The sequence below is a fragment of the Drosophila melanogaster genome, chromosome X (genome assembly GCF_000001215.4).
Source record: "Drosophila melanogaster chromosome X".
Taxonomy (NCBI): Eukaryota; Metazoa; Arthropoda; class Insecta; order Diptera; family Drosophilidae; genus Drosophila; species Drosophila melanogaster.
This window is the reverse complement of record NC_004354.4, coordinates 18,526,682-18,543,376: the sequence shown is the minus strand read 5'-3', so window position 1 is coordinate 18,543,376 and position 16,695 is coordinate 18,526,682. Positions and strand designations below refer to the sequence as shown.

General features: G+C 44.3%; 3 protein-coding genes across 6 annotated transcripts in view; 1 reads left to right on the top strand and 2 right to left on the bottom strand.

Annotated features, from left to right (window-relative positions):
* The window catches only part of Bx (Beadex), a 57,382-nt gene that overhangs the window by 29,433 nt on the left and 11,254 nt on the right, over positions 1-16,695 (bottom strand). For 2 of the 4 annotated variants that reach the window (NM_167625.3, NM_001272758.1), the window contains exon 1: positions 7,953-8,714. The exons of 1 other annotated variant lie outside the window; for it this stretch is intronic. The gene's annotated coding sequence lies outside the window, so the exon portion shown is untranslated. Of the gene's footprint in view, positions 1-7,952; positions 8,715-16,695 lie in introns of those variants that run through there. One more of the 4 variants, NM_176758.3, reaches the window with a different exon arrangement.
* Positions 13,784-14,694, bottom strand: CG15047 (uncharacterized protein). Its single transcript, NM_133081.3, has one exon. The coding sequence runs from the start codon at positions 14,663-14,665 to the stop codon at positions 14,141-14,143; it is 525 nt and encodes a 174-aa protein (NP_573309.1). The 5' UTR covers positions 14,666-14,694; the 3' UTR covers positions 13,784-14,140.
* On the top strand, positions 15,111-16,515 carry CG15042 (uncharacterized protein). Its single transcript, NM_133080.2, has one exon. It carries the CDS (start codon positions 15,123-15,125, stop codon positions 16,431-16,433), a length of 1,311 nt encoding a protein of 436 aa, NP_573308.1. The 5' UTR covers positions 15,111-15,122; the 3' UTR covers positions 16,434-16,515.

Below are 16,695 nucleotides of genomic sequence, written 5' to 3'. Positions count from 1 at the left end.
CTAAACAGAGGTTGCAATTGTTAGTTAAGGGTAGTTTCTTATCGCTGTTAACTCTTAACTGCTGTTAACTAAGCTTTCAATTGTCAATGCGAACAACAGCCAGTTCTTTCTTAATTAGCAATTAAAAACAGGATTAGAGTTTTAATCACCAATTAGAAGAATGTGTGTTTAGGGCACTAATTAGTAACATATGAAATATTACACAGTAACAGAACGAGCATAAGTCTAAACTATCCTATTTTCTGCAGCGCCTAGAAATGGTCTAATTAAAACAGTCGCTGACGTGTTGCGCCCCCTTTGCTGCCACGCCCCCCACCCCCTTGGCCAACTAATCACAATGTAGTTTTTGCTTAATTAACGCAATCAAAACCTGCGATTTGTGCCAATTGTCGTTGCATTAGCTGCTTGCTTGCAACTGTTGCGTTAAGCGAATTTTCAATTGAATTATGCGCTTGGCTAAGAGCATTCTCACTAAATCTAAATCAAAATCAAAATCAGAAAAAGCCGAATGAAATCCGTAGCCAAGACATCGCGAACAAGCCACAAACAACAAGCGACAAACAAACACACACACACACACAGACGCACACACATGGACCGCCCACCCACTCGGGGGGAGAATCTTTTGATGATGTTGACTGCGCTCCCCTTTGCTCCCCTGGCGATGTTGATGTTGCTTTTGCTTTGCTGTTATGCTAATGCGTGTAAAAAACCAATTAAAATGGCAGCACAGCTCTCCGCGCAGCCCCCTTCCCCTTTCCCTGTTTGGAGTGGCAAATTAAATGCAATTTATTTGCATTTTCGTTTCATTTTAAGCGCACTTAATGCGCCTAATAATAATCAGGGAAAATGCGACGGGAACAGCCGGCATGGGCGACACATAGAATCGCTGAACGAATACCCTTACAAATGTGCGAATAGGAATCCAAAGATGTGACTTTGCTTTGAAAAAAGCATGCTTTCTTGGATGTGAGTTTGCTTTGAAAAAAGCATGCTTTAGTACATATTCTCATCGAGTTTTTTAAAAATATCAATCAATCAATCCAATCAATTGTTACTCCAATTGAATAAGCTATTTTGTGGTTACAGCTGCTTGGTGTGATTCAATTGCTTCAATTGGTTAGAAATCCATAATTTGATTATTTGTCCAAAGAAAAATATGAATTTACAGGTGAAAAAATTCCGGTTTCCAAAGAGGAACCTCCGAAAGATTCTTTTATATTTTGTGCTTTAACTTGTTGCGAATTTTCACTCGATGCTTTCTTATAATTGCTAGAAATTTGAAAAATTCTATATCTTTTGAGCACCCATTTTTTTTCAGTGCATCCGCAGGTGGGCAGCGATTGTTGAGAGCCGACTGTCGACGTCGTCAACGCCACCGCATTGTTTTCTCAATTATGGAAAGTCAATTAATTCTAATGAGCGTGTGTGCTTGTGTCTGTGTGTGTGTGTGGCTGCGGTGCATGTAATTTCCATTTTTTCTTGCGCTTTGGCAACTTAATTTAATGCGTTGCAAGTTGCAGCAGCAGCAGCAGCGGCAACCGCAAACGAGCGGCACAAACAGCAGAAATAACAGCCAATTGCATCCGCATTGCGTGGCTGGCTGCCTCGTTTTCGCCCATTTCCCCCCATTTTTTCGCTTCTTTCTTGCTTTGTTGTTATTTTTTTGCATAATTGCCTTTCCACTCTTATAATTATTGTTGCATACGCTTTTCATTTGCTAATTAATTACGTTGGCCGCTCTTTTCGTTCGTTTGCGTCTGCTGCCTGCAATTTTCTGCGCATGCGTGGCGAGTTGAAAGCAGTTGCAATGAGTTGAAATGCTAGTTGAAATGCTGCTGCTGTTGGGCCCATAAACTGGTTGCACGGTGGGAAAGGCCCATTTTTCCTCTCACATTACCTAAGCGAGCATCTTCGTTTATCTTGAACTTGACACAATAAATTGCTCTGCGTGCCACATCATTAAAATAATACCTAATTAACTCACTGACATTTTGCAGGAATGCCAAAGATGGCCAAGGAAAATCCCCCACAACCCCCATTCCATGCTACTCCACTACATTCAACTCCACTCCACGCGAATCCACGATGTGTTGAATTTATGAACATGGAACATATCATATCCTGGCCTTCACCATTGCCATATAGCCTTCCCTTTCAATCGCAACTCCGCCCCGTCATTCCAGTCCTCCGATCGGAATTTTAACAAGTTGCAATAAGAAGAACAAAAGCCGTGCTAATTCCCCAAAGACAGACTCCTCGGGCAGCACATTAACAATTTAAATACAACAAAACCAAAACGAAATAAAACAAAATATATAAATGAGCAGACGGCGGCGTCTTCGTCGGCTGAACAAATGAGAAGAGGGAGGAAATCGTGGACGGAAATTTGCACTTTTGGACCGATTCGATTCGATTCGACGCGATTCGTCTCCACTCGATTCGCTGCGTTTCATTCCGTGGAGCTGAGCACGCAAAAGAACAAAAGCCGGAGCTGAGGAACCGAAAAAAGTCACAAATGTCCACATCGTGAACGGGGTTCTGGTTCAGGTCCACGTCCAGGTCCAAGCTCCAGACTCCAGAGCCTGGCGATCATCATATCCCAGCTCTGAGTTCTGAGTTCTCAGCTCTCAGTTCTCAGTTCTTAGTTCTGTGGTGCGGAGACCAGCCGAGAATCCCCGAGAGCTCATTAAAAAATACCAAAATCTTTGTACTGAAAATGTGACAAAATTTTTAAATCACCTTCACTCAGCGCGGCCAGAAACGGAGACGTACCGAGCACAGTGGGACGAAGCCATGTGAAAAAGCAAGAAACACTTTCCCCTGAATAAAAAATTATACTCGCACACTTAAGAAAGCTTAACATTAGTGAAGAATAGTTGTAATTATGAACTATAAAAAGAGTTCTTTCACAATCGCTAGTTTACAATTAAAATAAAAAAGTTATATAAAATATAGATCTATAAAAAATTACATCTTTAGAGTTGGTTGTTGGTTCATGTTTTTTTTTTATTTTGATTACCAAGGAGTTCCTATAGTTCTTGTGCCCCAGTTAGAGGACTTTCTCGCAGGGATGCGACCCACTATGCCTGGAATGCGACAGACTCCGATTCCGACTGCTCCTCGGGCTGAAATGAACTGGGATGGGCTGTGCTGGGTCTCTGGGATCTCGGATCTTTGCCTTGGTGATGCATTCGTCTGCTGCCTCGAAGTGGCAGGAATCCCGATGCCCGCCGGGTGGGTGAAGGGGGCATGGGAGTGGGGGATAGGGGATAGCCAACAAAGGTGAGCCCGAGCCCCAGAAAAGTGCAAGTGATGCTCATGTAGGAAATCAAGTTCCCCCAAGGAGGCAAAAAGAAGGGCTCGAGAGTTGGTCGGATTGGATGTTTGCGCTTTTGTGTGGACGTTTTTTTTAATGAGCCTCTAATTGACATCTGCATTTATTTCGCCCCGAGTCGGGCAACCATCGATCACGGGACCACGGGAGCGGCAAGAGAATGGGAAAAAAGAATATTTTAATTGGCATTTTAACTAAAAGTGTTTAGGCTTTAGTTAAAATTGTTTGGCCGCAACGGGCCGAGAGTGTAGAACTGGTTTTCCCACTTCGGCACGTTCAACCCAATTAACGCGACTCTGCCCCTTCTGGTCGCCCAGCTTCCCCACGGTGGATCAAGGAGATCTCGCGGGGATCAGGCGGGATAATGGCATGCCCCGCTTGCGTATTATGCAAAAATGAATATTGCAAATTGATAAGAACAAGGGGTTGGGGGACGGCGATGGGGAAGGGGAAGGGGAAGTGCACCAGGGGACGAGAGAGATTGAGAATCGTTCTTTGTCGGCGGCTGTCGGCACATAAAGTGAATGTCGCACGCACTGCTTGCCTCATTTACCCAAATCGAAAGCGACATCGCTTGTGGGGCAGGGGCAAGATCGGATCCCCAAGATCCCCACCATCATCATTATCGTCCTCATCATCGGGTTGCCGTGTTCCTCAGCCCGCAGCCCGCAGCCCTACCATCTATCCCTTGCCCCCACTTGTCCCGCCGGAGGACAAAAAAGGGCAAAGCCAGAAAAGAATCAAAAGCAGCGGCGACCTCCTGGCCAGAAAGAGACGGACGAACAGGTAGAGCAGTACGCACTGCGCTTTTTCTGCCGCTTTTCAGCTCCTTCGCCTCTTGCGCTTCCCTTAAAAGCCAATTAAATGTGAGATCGTGTAATTGGCAAATTAATTTCAAACCAATTATAATGAAAACGACCACAAAATACGAAATGCGGAATACGAAACGCACAAAGTGAGAGGGACGGCTGTAGGGACACACAGAGAGAGAGAGAAAGAGAGAGACGGAAGCAAGGACCGTGGGGAGCTGCAAGGAGTGGGAGTGAGCAGAGTAGATCGGTCGTTATGTCACCGAGGAATGGCATTCTTGGCTTTTATTCTCTGCTCTTTCCACCTGATTTTTACCTTGTTTACCCCGATTTTTTTTTTTTGGGAAGGCAATTATAATGCAAACACTTTGCAAGGGGCCAGAAACACGATGCGTGTGCACTTCATTTTTCATTTCGGCGCGACGCACTTCCTTCAGAAAAAAGATACCAACAACATAAACGAGTTTCTTGCCCCTTCATTTTTTCCATTCAAGTCGCTCCAATATTAAACAAGAGCAATTGCAAGCTCACGATCAACAGCAAATAATCCGCTCACGCACCCATCTCTAATTCTCGAACCCGGTCCACATGTTAACTTTTTAATTAACGAGTTTTCTTTTTCGATTTCAATTTGCCAGGCTTCGCTTGCCTGGCCGCAAACTGCCCACAAAACTGGCCCAGAGCGTTCTGTCTCCCTCGGTCGGCGATTACAGTCGAACCACGCTAAGGTAGACGCATCTCCTTGCTTCTGATTACCCTTAGAACTATCAAAAATCACAACTCACTCATTGCTAAGAAATACGTTTCCTTCAATTTGGCTTGGATTAATGTATGACAATAGAACGGGGTCACCAAGTCGCATATATCAGAATGCTTTTCCATCAGAACTAAAAACCTCTTAGCGGGGGACTACTTTATTGGCCAGGCATATAGCACTGTATAGAGCTGGATTGGTGGCTGGATTGGGCGCAACCTTAGCGCACTTTTATTTTAATTTAATTTAGCTGCAACAGTCCAGCGTCGCATGCTACCAATTGCAGACTGGCCTACGTCTCAGCCCCTCTGTTTTGTTGTTGTTTTTTTAGCTTAGCTTTTGTTTTTTGTTACCTTATTTTTACAACAAGTTTTGGGACGCTGCGGCGACTTAAGCCTAAAGTTGGACTTCGGATCGAATGCGGCACTTGGACTTGGAGTTCGGCATGTGGTCCGCGGTCGAATGAATGCAATGCCATTTATTAATAAAATATTTGCAAATTGTTGTCATGTTGCCCCGCCACTTGCCGCACCTCCCACGGTTCCCTGCTGTCCGTTCTAGTTGAGTGCCAGAGTGTCATAAATTAAAGGATTACCAGAATGCGGGGTCCGCGGGACAGAACACCATGGAATGGTCAGGGAACACGGCAAGATGGTGATCAGCATGTGGGGAGGTATCTGCTAGGAGGGGTTGGAACCGAAAGACCCACGGACTAAGCAAGTTGTTAGCCTTAAAGCGGCACCACCGCAATGTGTGGCAATTACACTAGCCGACAAGGTTTTCAACTCATATGAGTAAGGATCCGTATATATTATCATTACATAATAAGTGATAGTTCTGATATACATCTATTTTCAAGATAATAATTCCGTATATATGATTCTCGCCAAAAGTTATACAGGATACATTCATAATGGTAGTTATACGAAATGTATTAGAGTTCAGACCACGCCCTAGAAAGTATGCTACACCCAAATTTTCGTCCCTCGCTGATTTGCTGATCAGTGTTTTCGAGGGATATATAAAGAAAAGAGAGGTAAAAGGAACGTGAGAGGGCGTTGCATGTAGGTGCGTCTCCGTCATCATCATCATCAACATGGCCCGGCTACTGTGTTGCTCCTCCCGCTCCCGCTACCCTTCCCACTCCCGCTACCACCCGCCCCTGGGATCATGGAGCCTGAAGGTGCGCGTGCGCGCCCTGCCGCAGATAAGATCGCTGAAGAGAGGTAGTGGCAGTGGTACTGGTAGCCAGACAGGCAATAAGCCTTACTAATAGGCTGTTGTTGTTGCTGCTGCTGCTGCTCCTCCTCCAGCTCCTCCTGCTCCTGCTGCCAGCTACTCGGAGATTAAAGATGGGCCAATGACGATGGCGATGGCGATGAAGATGAAGGGAACTGCTCCGTGTGTCTGCCGCTTACATTTGCCACATTTGTATGAATAATTTAATTATTGTTTAAATGTTAATTAATGCAACGTGAGCGGCGACTGCTCTACACTGCACTTCTCCAGTCTCCATTCCGCCAACTTTTTGCACCTCCACTGGCTCGGGAGTTGCTGTTGCAGTTGCAGAGGTGGAAATGGATGTGGCAAGAAAAGGGGGAACTCCACTCCACTCCACTCGGCTCGACTTGACTTGACTTGACAGACACGCATTTGGCATTAATGGGCTGCCTGACTGACAACAACATCGCGCGGGCAGGAAAGTAAATAATGAAGGGCCAGAGAAAATCCACAGCCAGTGGGCGGTGGAGGCATGCAAATGTGTGAAATTCCCAATTAGACGGTGCAACTGGGATCAGGGGAGGCTGGTGGCGGCGGTCGGGTGGCCATGGTAACATCCAAGGCCTCTCAAAGGAGTGCCTAGCTAGAGTAAGTTAGCACAACGATGGGAAAGTGAATGGGATCTGAGTGCAAATAGAGTAGTTCCAAGTGGAACAGTAAGGAGTCATCCAATAAGGATTGTGTGACTTTCGGCGATCATAACATGGAATCACAAAATTGATATAGGGTCGTATGAAGTCTATTTCTAGGGCTTAAAACCTTATAATTGCCAAATGGCACAGTTAAACTGCAAACACATTAAACTAGTAACGAAACGCAACACTACAGAGAGCATAGTGCTTAATATTACAAAAATGAAATAAACTTAATTTGTGTTTCCAAACAAATCTTAATGAGTTTGAGAACAGATATAACGACATTAACGCCAGTTTTTTAGTAGCACAGTTTTTCAAGCCGAAAATTGAACATTCTAAATAAATTTGCCTTTAAAAAGGTACAACTTAACAGAACTTCGACTTTTAGAATGAGTTCAGCGTAAATGACTAGTTTTTACGGTTAACAAAACGTTTTTGATTTATAGCGAATTTGAGTTAGGTAATTTTCTGGTCATGAAAGTTTAACTGCCTATTACTATTATTGCTATGTTTTATAGAATTCAATGCAAGAATGCTTATTTTAAGTTTCACTTAAGACTTTGACACTAATTAAAATGTTAAATTCAATAAAGCTAGTTATTTTAGTTATAGATTACGTAAATATCACTTCAGTTACAGTGGTAAGTCTGCATTTCTGTGCAATATTATTATATTTATGTCTGCTTCCTTTTGAAATTTAACAGTTAAGGCATAAAAGTTGTTTCCAACCCCTGGAATTTATTCTGTGTTCTTCTAAAAAATGAGCTTATTTTAGCATCTTTTTCTGCGCGTTTGTTGGTTTTTCTGATTATTTTCCCAACTTCTCCAGCTTCCTTTGCGATATGTGTTTGTACATATGTGTATGTGTGTGTGTGTGTGTGTGTACATGCAGGGTTCTTGCTGATCGCTGCAAGTAGTTGTTGTTTTTGCTGGGTAATCCGAGACGGAGGCAATTAGCAAGTCGGCGAGTAGAGAGTGGAGAGTGGAGAGTGGAGAACGGAGAGCCTCTTCTGTTCGTTTCAGTTCGTTTTGGTTCTTAATTAGAACAAATGGCAAAAATAAACAAGCAGACGTGTTGGGCGGAAAACTAACGTAAACTAATTAAAAGGATCGCCGGCGAGAAAGTTTCAACTTACATATGCAGAAATTGAGTTGTTGTTCCTGCTGTTTGTTGTTGTGGTATTTGTTGTTCTCAGGAAGCACAAGGCTCTTACTGTTGCTGTTGTAATTGCGTATGTTGTGTATTTATTTATTTATTTATTTAGCTTTTGCGGTCGGTTCGGTTCGGTCCGGTCCGGTCGTTATTATTCAATTGTTGTTGCTGCACAGAGAGAGAGGAATGCGTTTTTGCTTATTGTTTATGTTATTCAATTTTAGCGCTAATTGAATGCGAAATCTCGCCACACGCGTGTCAGAAGGAGATGGAGAGTGTGGGGGAGGGCAAGACAGAGACCGTGAGATCAGGCTACTGGTATTTACGTTTACCGCTATTCGTTATTTGTTATTTGTTATTCCTGATTTTGTGTGTGGGTGCAAGATCACCGAGAGCGATAGAAAAGAGAGGGAGAGATTGATAAACACCTGCCACACACACGTACGCACACGAACACGCACCACACACACGCACGCACACTCGACTCAATTAGTTAGCTCATAAATTTGCATATTTCGCACTTGTTTAGCTGTTGCTGCTGCCGTTGCTGTTGTTGCTGCTGTTGTTTCTCTTCTACCTTTTTGTGGCATGTACACAGGAAAAAAAATGAACAGTGTTCCGTGACTTTGTTATGATTTCGCTAACTTTTGCGTTTCGCTACGTCGTCGTCGTCTTGTTCTTCTTCTTCTGTTTATCGCACGCGCGCACTCACAACCGCCAGCGCCGAAGTTGAATTTTCGAATGTCGTTAATTTTCGAATGCCGCATGAATGAAGTCGAAGTCGACGTCGACAGCACGAGCTCTCTCTCGCCTGGCTTTTCCTTCTATCCGAATGAAACCGGCTTTTTATTTTGAAACGCGAGGGTTGTTTCCGCTCTCTCTCTCTCGCACTCGCTCTCGCTCTCCGGCGTTGGGGCTGCTTTTTGGGGCCCTGCGCTGCTATTGGACGCCGCTCCTGGCCGCCGACCGCCTATCACACAGGTGCGGCCGAGGGTTGCTCTGTTAAGGCACTGTTATTAGCATGCGGCCCACCTGCGTAGGCGCACCTGTGCCCCTTTGTAGGTGGAGCTTCGCTGCCGCAAGCCGGATAGTTTCCTCTTCCTTCTTGTGACATTCAGCCATTTCGGCCCCATTCTGGCGATTTGTACATTATATCACCCACCAGCCAGCGATGCAACCCTTTTGTACCGTTACTAATTCCCACACCGAAAAAAATATACTGAGCTATAGGTGGAAAATAGTGTTTTGTAGACAAGTTCTGATAGGATAGCGAAACAAAATCCTAAACCATAAAGACTTTAGGTTAAATTACTTATCCATCTTTGAAATGAATCAAATGAATGAATGACAATGATACCTTCTAAAAAATGTATAAATTGATATCATCAATTGCAAAATACTCCCTGACACACAAAGGAAATAGTTGGAGGTGATGAAAACTAGAATTTGGAAGTCAGCACAATTGAACATCGTTTTATTAAATCATCTTCTGGATGTCAAGCTGTTTTCTTTTTTTTTTTGTTTTTTTTTTGCCGTGCAGGAAGAATAATAACCGCACAATGAATTAACTGCATAAATGATCCGCCAAACTACCCCATCTCTCGGGGAGAAACAGGAGCGTCTCTACTGGTGGCACCACTCTGAACTCCACGGGCGGCCGCGTTACGATGGACAGGGGTGCCGGGGTGCAGGCATTATTCATACATAAAAAGCCAATTAAAAATTTATAATAAACCCCGCGCCAAACTGCTGCAACAACCCCAAAAGAAGCAGGCCGAAAATAAAAAGAATTAAATATGGCACAGGCAGGCACAGTGGGACAAATCGGAAGGCATAGATATGAGTGGGGTGATCTATTAGATATTTCACATATTTAATTTGTTCAGATAAAAAAAGGGGTTTATATAATACCAGCAATGCTTTTTCAACGTATTACACCTTTAAAACTCACATTAACTCCTTTTTTTTAACTTAAAAAGTATTCTCTAAATATTGAAATACTTTCTTTTAAGCGATGTTTCAATCTTCTCAATGAAAGTGCCATGAGGTGAGATGCCCACTGTGCGGCCCCACTGTGCGGCCCACTGTGCCTAGTTTCCAGCATGTGGAAACGATGACCAGTGGGGATGGGGGTCATTTCAATTCAATGAATGGAATTGGGGGAGTGGCACACGCACCTAGCGCCAAATTAGATGTAAAATAATGAACATTTCAATTAAAATAATTAATATTATGCTGCAGCCGCAGTGGGCGGAGCGGGGTGGCAAGGACGCACTAAGCACTCAATTAACCATTTTAATGTTTATGGATCAGGTTAGCCTGAAGGATGCTCTCTTGGCAAGGGAGATGCTGCTGGAGATGTTGTGCTGTGCTTTTTAATTATAATTAAACATGCGAGCAATCGAGTGGTGAGGGGGGCGGGGGCAGTGGGTGGTGGATGGCGAGTGGGTGGTGGTTGAATGGGCAGCTTCCAGCTCGAATGGCTTCGCTCTTTCTGCCTAGGACATAATCACTTAGCCGCGTGCAGAGCCGCATTTAAAATTAATTCTGCTCAAGTGCGTTTCTTGGCAAGAGACACACACACACACACACACACACACAGAGAGACAAATACAACAAAAAAAGCACGTGGCACACGTGAGAGAGGTGGCGGGTGGGTTTTGCAGGACGGCAGTGAGCTGCCCCCATTTACCGTTGGTTCACATTCGCAAGCGAAACAAATTGCACGCTAATTGCTCATGTTCAATTAAAAGCAACGGCCCAAGCAAACTCCAAACGAAACCCGACTTCAGTCCCACCCCAAAAATTTCACCTAAGCTCTGCTCCCAGAGCCAGTGATGTGCACCGCCCGAAAGTGGCTGAAAAAGGTTAATAAACATTGGTAATGTTTTATATCACAAACCTTTAAACGTCATTTGATCATTAGTCATGCTAATTATAGAAGATTCTTTGTGGAAAGCACAATAGTTCGGGGTCACCAAGGCAGTAGCTTGGTTAAATAATTTTGTTTTTTCAACAGCGCACTCTTTTAAAACGTATAGTTTTCCATCAAAATCTAATAAAAGATAAATCCTATTTTTAGAAATATTGAAATCGGGATAGCAGAACACAACAATGTGTCAGTGTTCGGGATCACCAAAACCGAACTCGAGTATTTCATCTATTTTTAGTTTCTGTGTTATCTGGTTTCCTATATAGAGAAAGTTGATTTTACCCATCAAGAAGTTAAATAACGATCTATAGAACTCTGCTATAAACCAAGATCCCAAGTTAAAAAGGCTAACCAAGCACCTGGTCAACTCAGCTGGCGCTGCTCATCCTTGTTGGCCTCGGAATTTGGAACACACGAGTTTCGTGCCCATGGACCCATTGAACGCTTTCCCACAAGCATTCGAATGATGGCCAGGGGGGGGTGAGTGGCTGGGTGGTGGAATGGATGCAGTGAACGGATGGTGAATGGGTGGCAGGGCAGGGCTTTTTGTTTTGGTTTTGATCCTTTGCGCAAATAATTGCCTAATTGTCTCTGGTTCGCTCGCTCGCCATTGTTGGCCCATGGAAATGCGAGTGGGTAGAGGGGGGGGGGGGGGTGGAAACGGCAACGCATATTTCTTACGCAAATCCATTTCCATCTATTAATTGGCAGCCCTCGGCAGCTGCTCCTTCAGCCGCAGGACTATCATCGGTCCTTTTTTACACAATTAAGCGCTTGGGCAAATAAAAAGTGAGCCAACCGGGCTGGCACTTCAATTTGAACTGCGGTTCGGTTTGCATACATACGGGCATCTATTGTATGTACATACATACACATGCATATACATATGTATATGTATATCTATCTCTATATCTGTATCTATAACCGTGTCCATATATCCTGTGGCAGGACTCTCGGTTGCGGTTATCGATTGCCGCAAAGTAGGCTTCTTCCCCCCAGGCCTTCTTCGTTTGTCATCGTCATTTGCGGGCTCATTTGCATTGGAAATTGCCTTAACAATCCGTTTAAATATGATCGACTTATAAACGAGGTCTTGCCTCGTTGCTACCAGTTTTTGCCATCTTTTATGTATTGTCGTATGTGGCCAATTACCGGATCGAAACCCATCCCTTCGCTGCCTTTTGGCACATTTCGCACGCTTCTTGGGTTCGCGGCAAATTGTTATTGCAATTATTATTGCTCGCTTGTTGTCAACATATTGATAATGCCCCGCCCCTTCATACCCGACCCGCCTCCCGAACTGTACATATATGCAAACGAAGTTAACAAGCGGCAAAGGTAATGGTCGACGGACAACCAGGCCTGATTGCATGCCATTGTCAGCGACGTCATCGGCGGTATCGAATTACGGATTTCTCCACATCTAATTTACGGGCCGTGACAATTGCCTTTTAAAGTCCAGCGAACCCGAACCGAACCGAACTCGAAACGCACGGGTAGCAAAAACCCCGATCGAATCGGTTCTTATCGAAGGTGCTGAAATACTCGTAGGGTTCGGAAAACGTTACCTTATCGGGTTCACGCTGTGAAAGGTCAATGGTCAATGTACATGTATGTATATGCCTGAGAATTTGAGTTACAATGGATCAAATGAGAGATCCTATGTGAAAGACTTGCCTTGCGATGTTCTAAGCTTGGGAAAACCATCTCTTAAAGGCATCAAAATGATTGCACTACCAGAGTATCCACGTAGTGACGAAGAGCACCAGCAGAGTTCTATTTTTGATATCCCAAAGGCAGCTTGAGTGCTTCTTATGTGTCCAGATAAATAGCTATAAGAATAGTTACTTAACTAAGCATTATTCTGACTGGCATAATTCATCATTCATTCATTCGTCGTTAATATAAAAGAAAAAAAAAAACAAAATAGAGCACGCAGAACACAGATTTCTTTTCAATATATTGCCATACTTTTTCGCTGTGCAATCTGCAATCTGACTTAACCCGCGCAATCTTAACCCCAGACAGCCCAAAAAGAGCGGCGACAGTTGGCTGCCCTTGATAAATGAGACGGCGCCGCTTACGCCTCGAGTTCCGATTGTGGAGCAGCAGTCACCGGAGCGGAGCACCGGAGTATATTCAGGAATTGGACGACGGACGACGGACGACGGACGTCCAGGGGTTGACGCCTTCTGTAGTTTGCGGTGCGCCGCAACGCCGATCAAACGCGATAAACGCTGGGTGGGTTACGTGGCTGCGGCTGACAGTGTCAACGGTTGCAAGTCAAAATTAATTAGAATTTTTCAACTGCGAAATACCCCCCTCTACCCCTTGCCCAAGGCAATCCAAGGGATGCACTATATGTACTCCAATCTACGCCAAAGAACTGGTGAGCAAAGGCGGTAAATTGAAATCAGTACAAAACGCTGGAGTAGAAAAAATAAAAGAGCGATCATTAATCATCGGGCCGAAAAGGGTTGACAAGCTGCGCATTGCTATTGCCACAGGGTTGCTGTTGCTGTTGCTTTCAGTTCCGGCTTCTTCCGCTCCTTGACCGGAGTCATATCCGCCAAAACAACAACAAAGTGCTCGGGGGAAAATTGGCCTGGGTGGCCCTAATGCATTTAATGTCTCCCGATGGCTGGGGTTGAACCCAAACATTTTAGGGACCAGCACATCAGGTAACATCCTCGTCCTCGAACTGCCCTGATTCCCCATATACTGCTCTTAATTGACAATAATAATGTTACAAAAATAATGGTACTTATTTCTAACTGTTAGGTTCTTTAAAAAATTCTATAGTTTGCCTATTTATTATGGAAAAAATTAGATTAGGAGTTCCAAAAAGAAGTTTTCCAAAAGTAACAACGACGATTCATCTTCACTAACAGCTTAGCAATATATTTAATGCAAATATTCACGAAATTCCACAATTGAAAATAAACTAAAATATAAGTATACTTTTAAATTGATGACACTTTTTAGATATGAAAACAAAATTAACAAAATTAACATGGAAATCTTCGTTAGACTTCATGGTGGATTAATATCAACATTAATTACTCTGATATACACTTACTATAAAGTTAAGGGCATTTTTTAAACATAATAGCAAACTAAAAACGTAACTATGAAGAACTTGTTTTAACTTAACAGTAGACTTGAAAACTAAACTTCTCATATATCTATACCTTAACTTATAAGATGTAAGCAGTACTAACTAGTATCTGGTTTCCCTTTCAGTTGCTAGGCGAAGAGTCATCGGCAGATGAGGATGACTGCTCCTGGCTGGTTTCAAGCTCCTGCTCCTCCGGCTGCTCGTTCTCGGACTCATCCACTTCCTCGGACAGTAGCAGTTCCATGGCCTGCACACTGCTGCCGTTCACCAACTCGGCGAGCGTCTGTGCGATCCTCTGATCGCGCATCATCTCGATGATGGCTTCATCCGTGGCAAGTGGATTCCCCATGAGGGAGCTGCGCAGTTGCCTTAATCGCTTGCGATTGCCACGCCTTTTGCGCGTCTCGCCGTCATCCATTCCCTCCACCAAGATCTGCACCGCCCGCTGCACGTTGTTGTTACTCTGGGCCAGCGCCAAGCGAGCCTCGCCCTCCGGATAGCCCATGTCCATGACCACCTTCACCATGAGCTCCGTTTCGTTGGCATCGGCTGCCACGGCCACCGAAGCGGCTGCTTGAGGAGATCCTGCTCCTGCTGCAGCCGTTTCTGGCGGAGATTTCAGATGCAATTGCTCAACTTGCGACATTTCCGCAGCTCAACTTTGGCGTCACTATCGATATCTAGCCAAAATCAGCTGATCCCCTCTTTAACCCCTCTCATTTGGTTTCGAACCCAGAAAGCTAATTTAACTGTTGTGTGGCCGAATTTTAGGTAAATCCTTAAGTACGGTCCTACTTTTCAGTACAGTGCGGAACAAGGACACATGCTGATTGCTAATAAAAGTAAAGCTTACTAAACTGACACTTATTTGTAGTGCCATTGCATAATCAGCAACATGAATCATTTACGTACAATTAAGTATATGGTGAAATCTAACAATTTTTATTCACTTCACAAAATAAAGTACATTTAGTTCCAAACAAGAATTTTGATATTATTTGAGATATTTTGATAAGAAGTGCTACCCTGATACTGTCTTCCATTTTGACAAGGCAATATGTAGTTTAAATTATTCCCTGAAATTATAAGCACATCTGTATAAAATGGAAGGAGGCACTTTCAATCTGATGAAAACAGAATCCATTCCCAGCTGCCTGCTTCAGCCCATCCGGGCGGTCCCCAAGTGCGTCAACTCAAAGGAGATCCTAAGCAGTTTGGCGCGGAATCCGCGAAAGAGCCGCCTATATCCTCCCCATGGCGGTCACATGCGGTCCGTTGTGGGAACCTTCTACAAGATCACGGACCAAATCGGTGAAATTGCGATAGGCACCAAGTTAACCGGCACCGTGCTGCTCGAGAGCCTGCCGGTCTTCTACGTGACCATCAATGGACCGGGCTCCAAGCTTTTGAAATGTCTAGCCATGGGGCAGGTGCAACTGCAGGAACTGGAGCAGCTGCCCGACTATGGCGAAATCTTTGCATTCTACGACAAGGCCGAGAATCGCATCTCTCGCATCGCCATTAATGCCCCCGTTCACCCCATGGGCTACTGTGCCTATATGATCGACGCTGCCAAATATACCAACATGTCCGGCATGGAGCGCATCTTCGCGCTGCCGGATGATCTCAAGAAGCTGCCGGCGCTAACGATCAAATGCCGCCTGGTCAATGTGGCCCAGATGCATATATTTATTACCCAAAATGTTAGACTGCGCGTCCTCGGCAGTAATGGCCTTGAACTGTTGGTGGCCCTGATCAGGAATAGGACCAACATTCGGAAGATTCCATCCGCACAACTACCACCAATTTCGGGCGATGAGTACGGAAATATGGATGCAAACGATCGGGAAGTGGCCAAATCTTTTGCACGATATAGACCCAAGCGTCGCGAACGTGGTAGCATTGTACGCGTCCATGTCACCAGGATCGTTAGCCATGCCGAATTCTACGCCCGATTCGCTGATGGACCAACAGTGCCCACGTGGAGCAAGAGTGTTATGAAAAGGGGCACAGGTGATTTTCGCGTCTGGGACATCGTTCTGGCCCCATATCAGGGGCGATATCATCGCGCCAAAATCGTTGACATATTTCGCTGCCGTTACCGTGTCTACTTTCTGGACTTCGGCATCACCGAGTATACAAGCAAGAAAAATCTAACATTTTGCTATGAGCTGGAGAAAGCCCAGCACAATCTGGCCTTTAGATTTGAAATATTGGGAACACGCCGTCAGTGTCCCATACCTTACATAAACATCCTAGAGGGCATAAAGCATCTGGAGCACACAGTACTACGAAGCGATATCAATGTTCGCATCCATAACATTTTGAAAGACGGTGGATATGTGATTCGTTTAATGAAACATATTCACGAGTGCCATATGATTCACTTGTTTGACGATTATTATTCGAATTGATGTATTTGAAAACAATAAGAATGTATTTCATAAGACATTCCATTTGAAATGCATTAAAGACGAACATTTCTGAGAAACAGCCAAATGTATTTCATAGTTATATTATACTATTCGATCGCCAGCTGATTTTGACCATGTCGATGGAACATGGAACTGGGCCGAGTGTGTGTGTATCCCTGCGGTACAAATTCCGAGCAAAAGGCAATAAGCCAAAAACACAATTACAAGAGCATAAACAGAAGATTTCGGTTCGGGTCCCACA

Coding starts and splice junctions, on each gene's coding strand:
- CG15047 (NM_133081.3), bottom strand. CDS start 14,665: ATGTCGCAAGTTGAGCAATTGCATCTGAAATCTCCGCCAGAAACGGCT.
- CG15042 (NM_133080.2), top strand. CDS start 15,123: ATGGAAGGAGGCACTTTCAATCTGATGAAAACAGAATCCATTCCCAGC.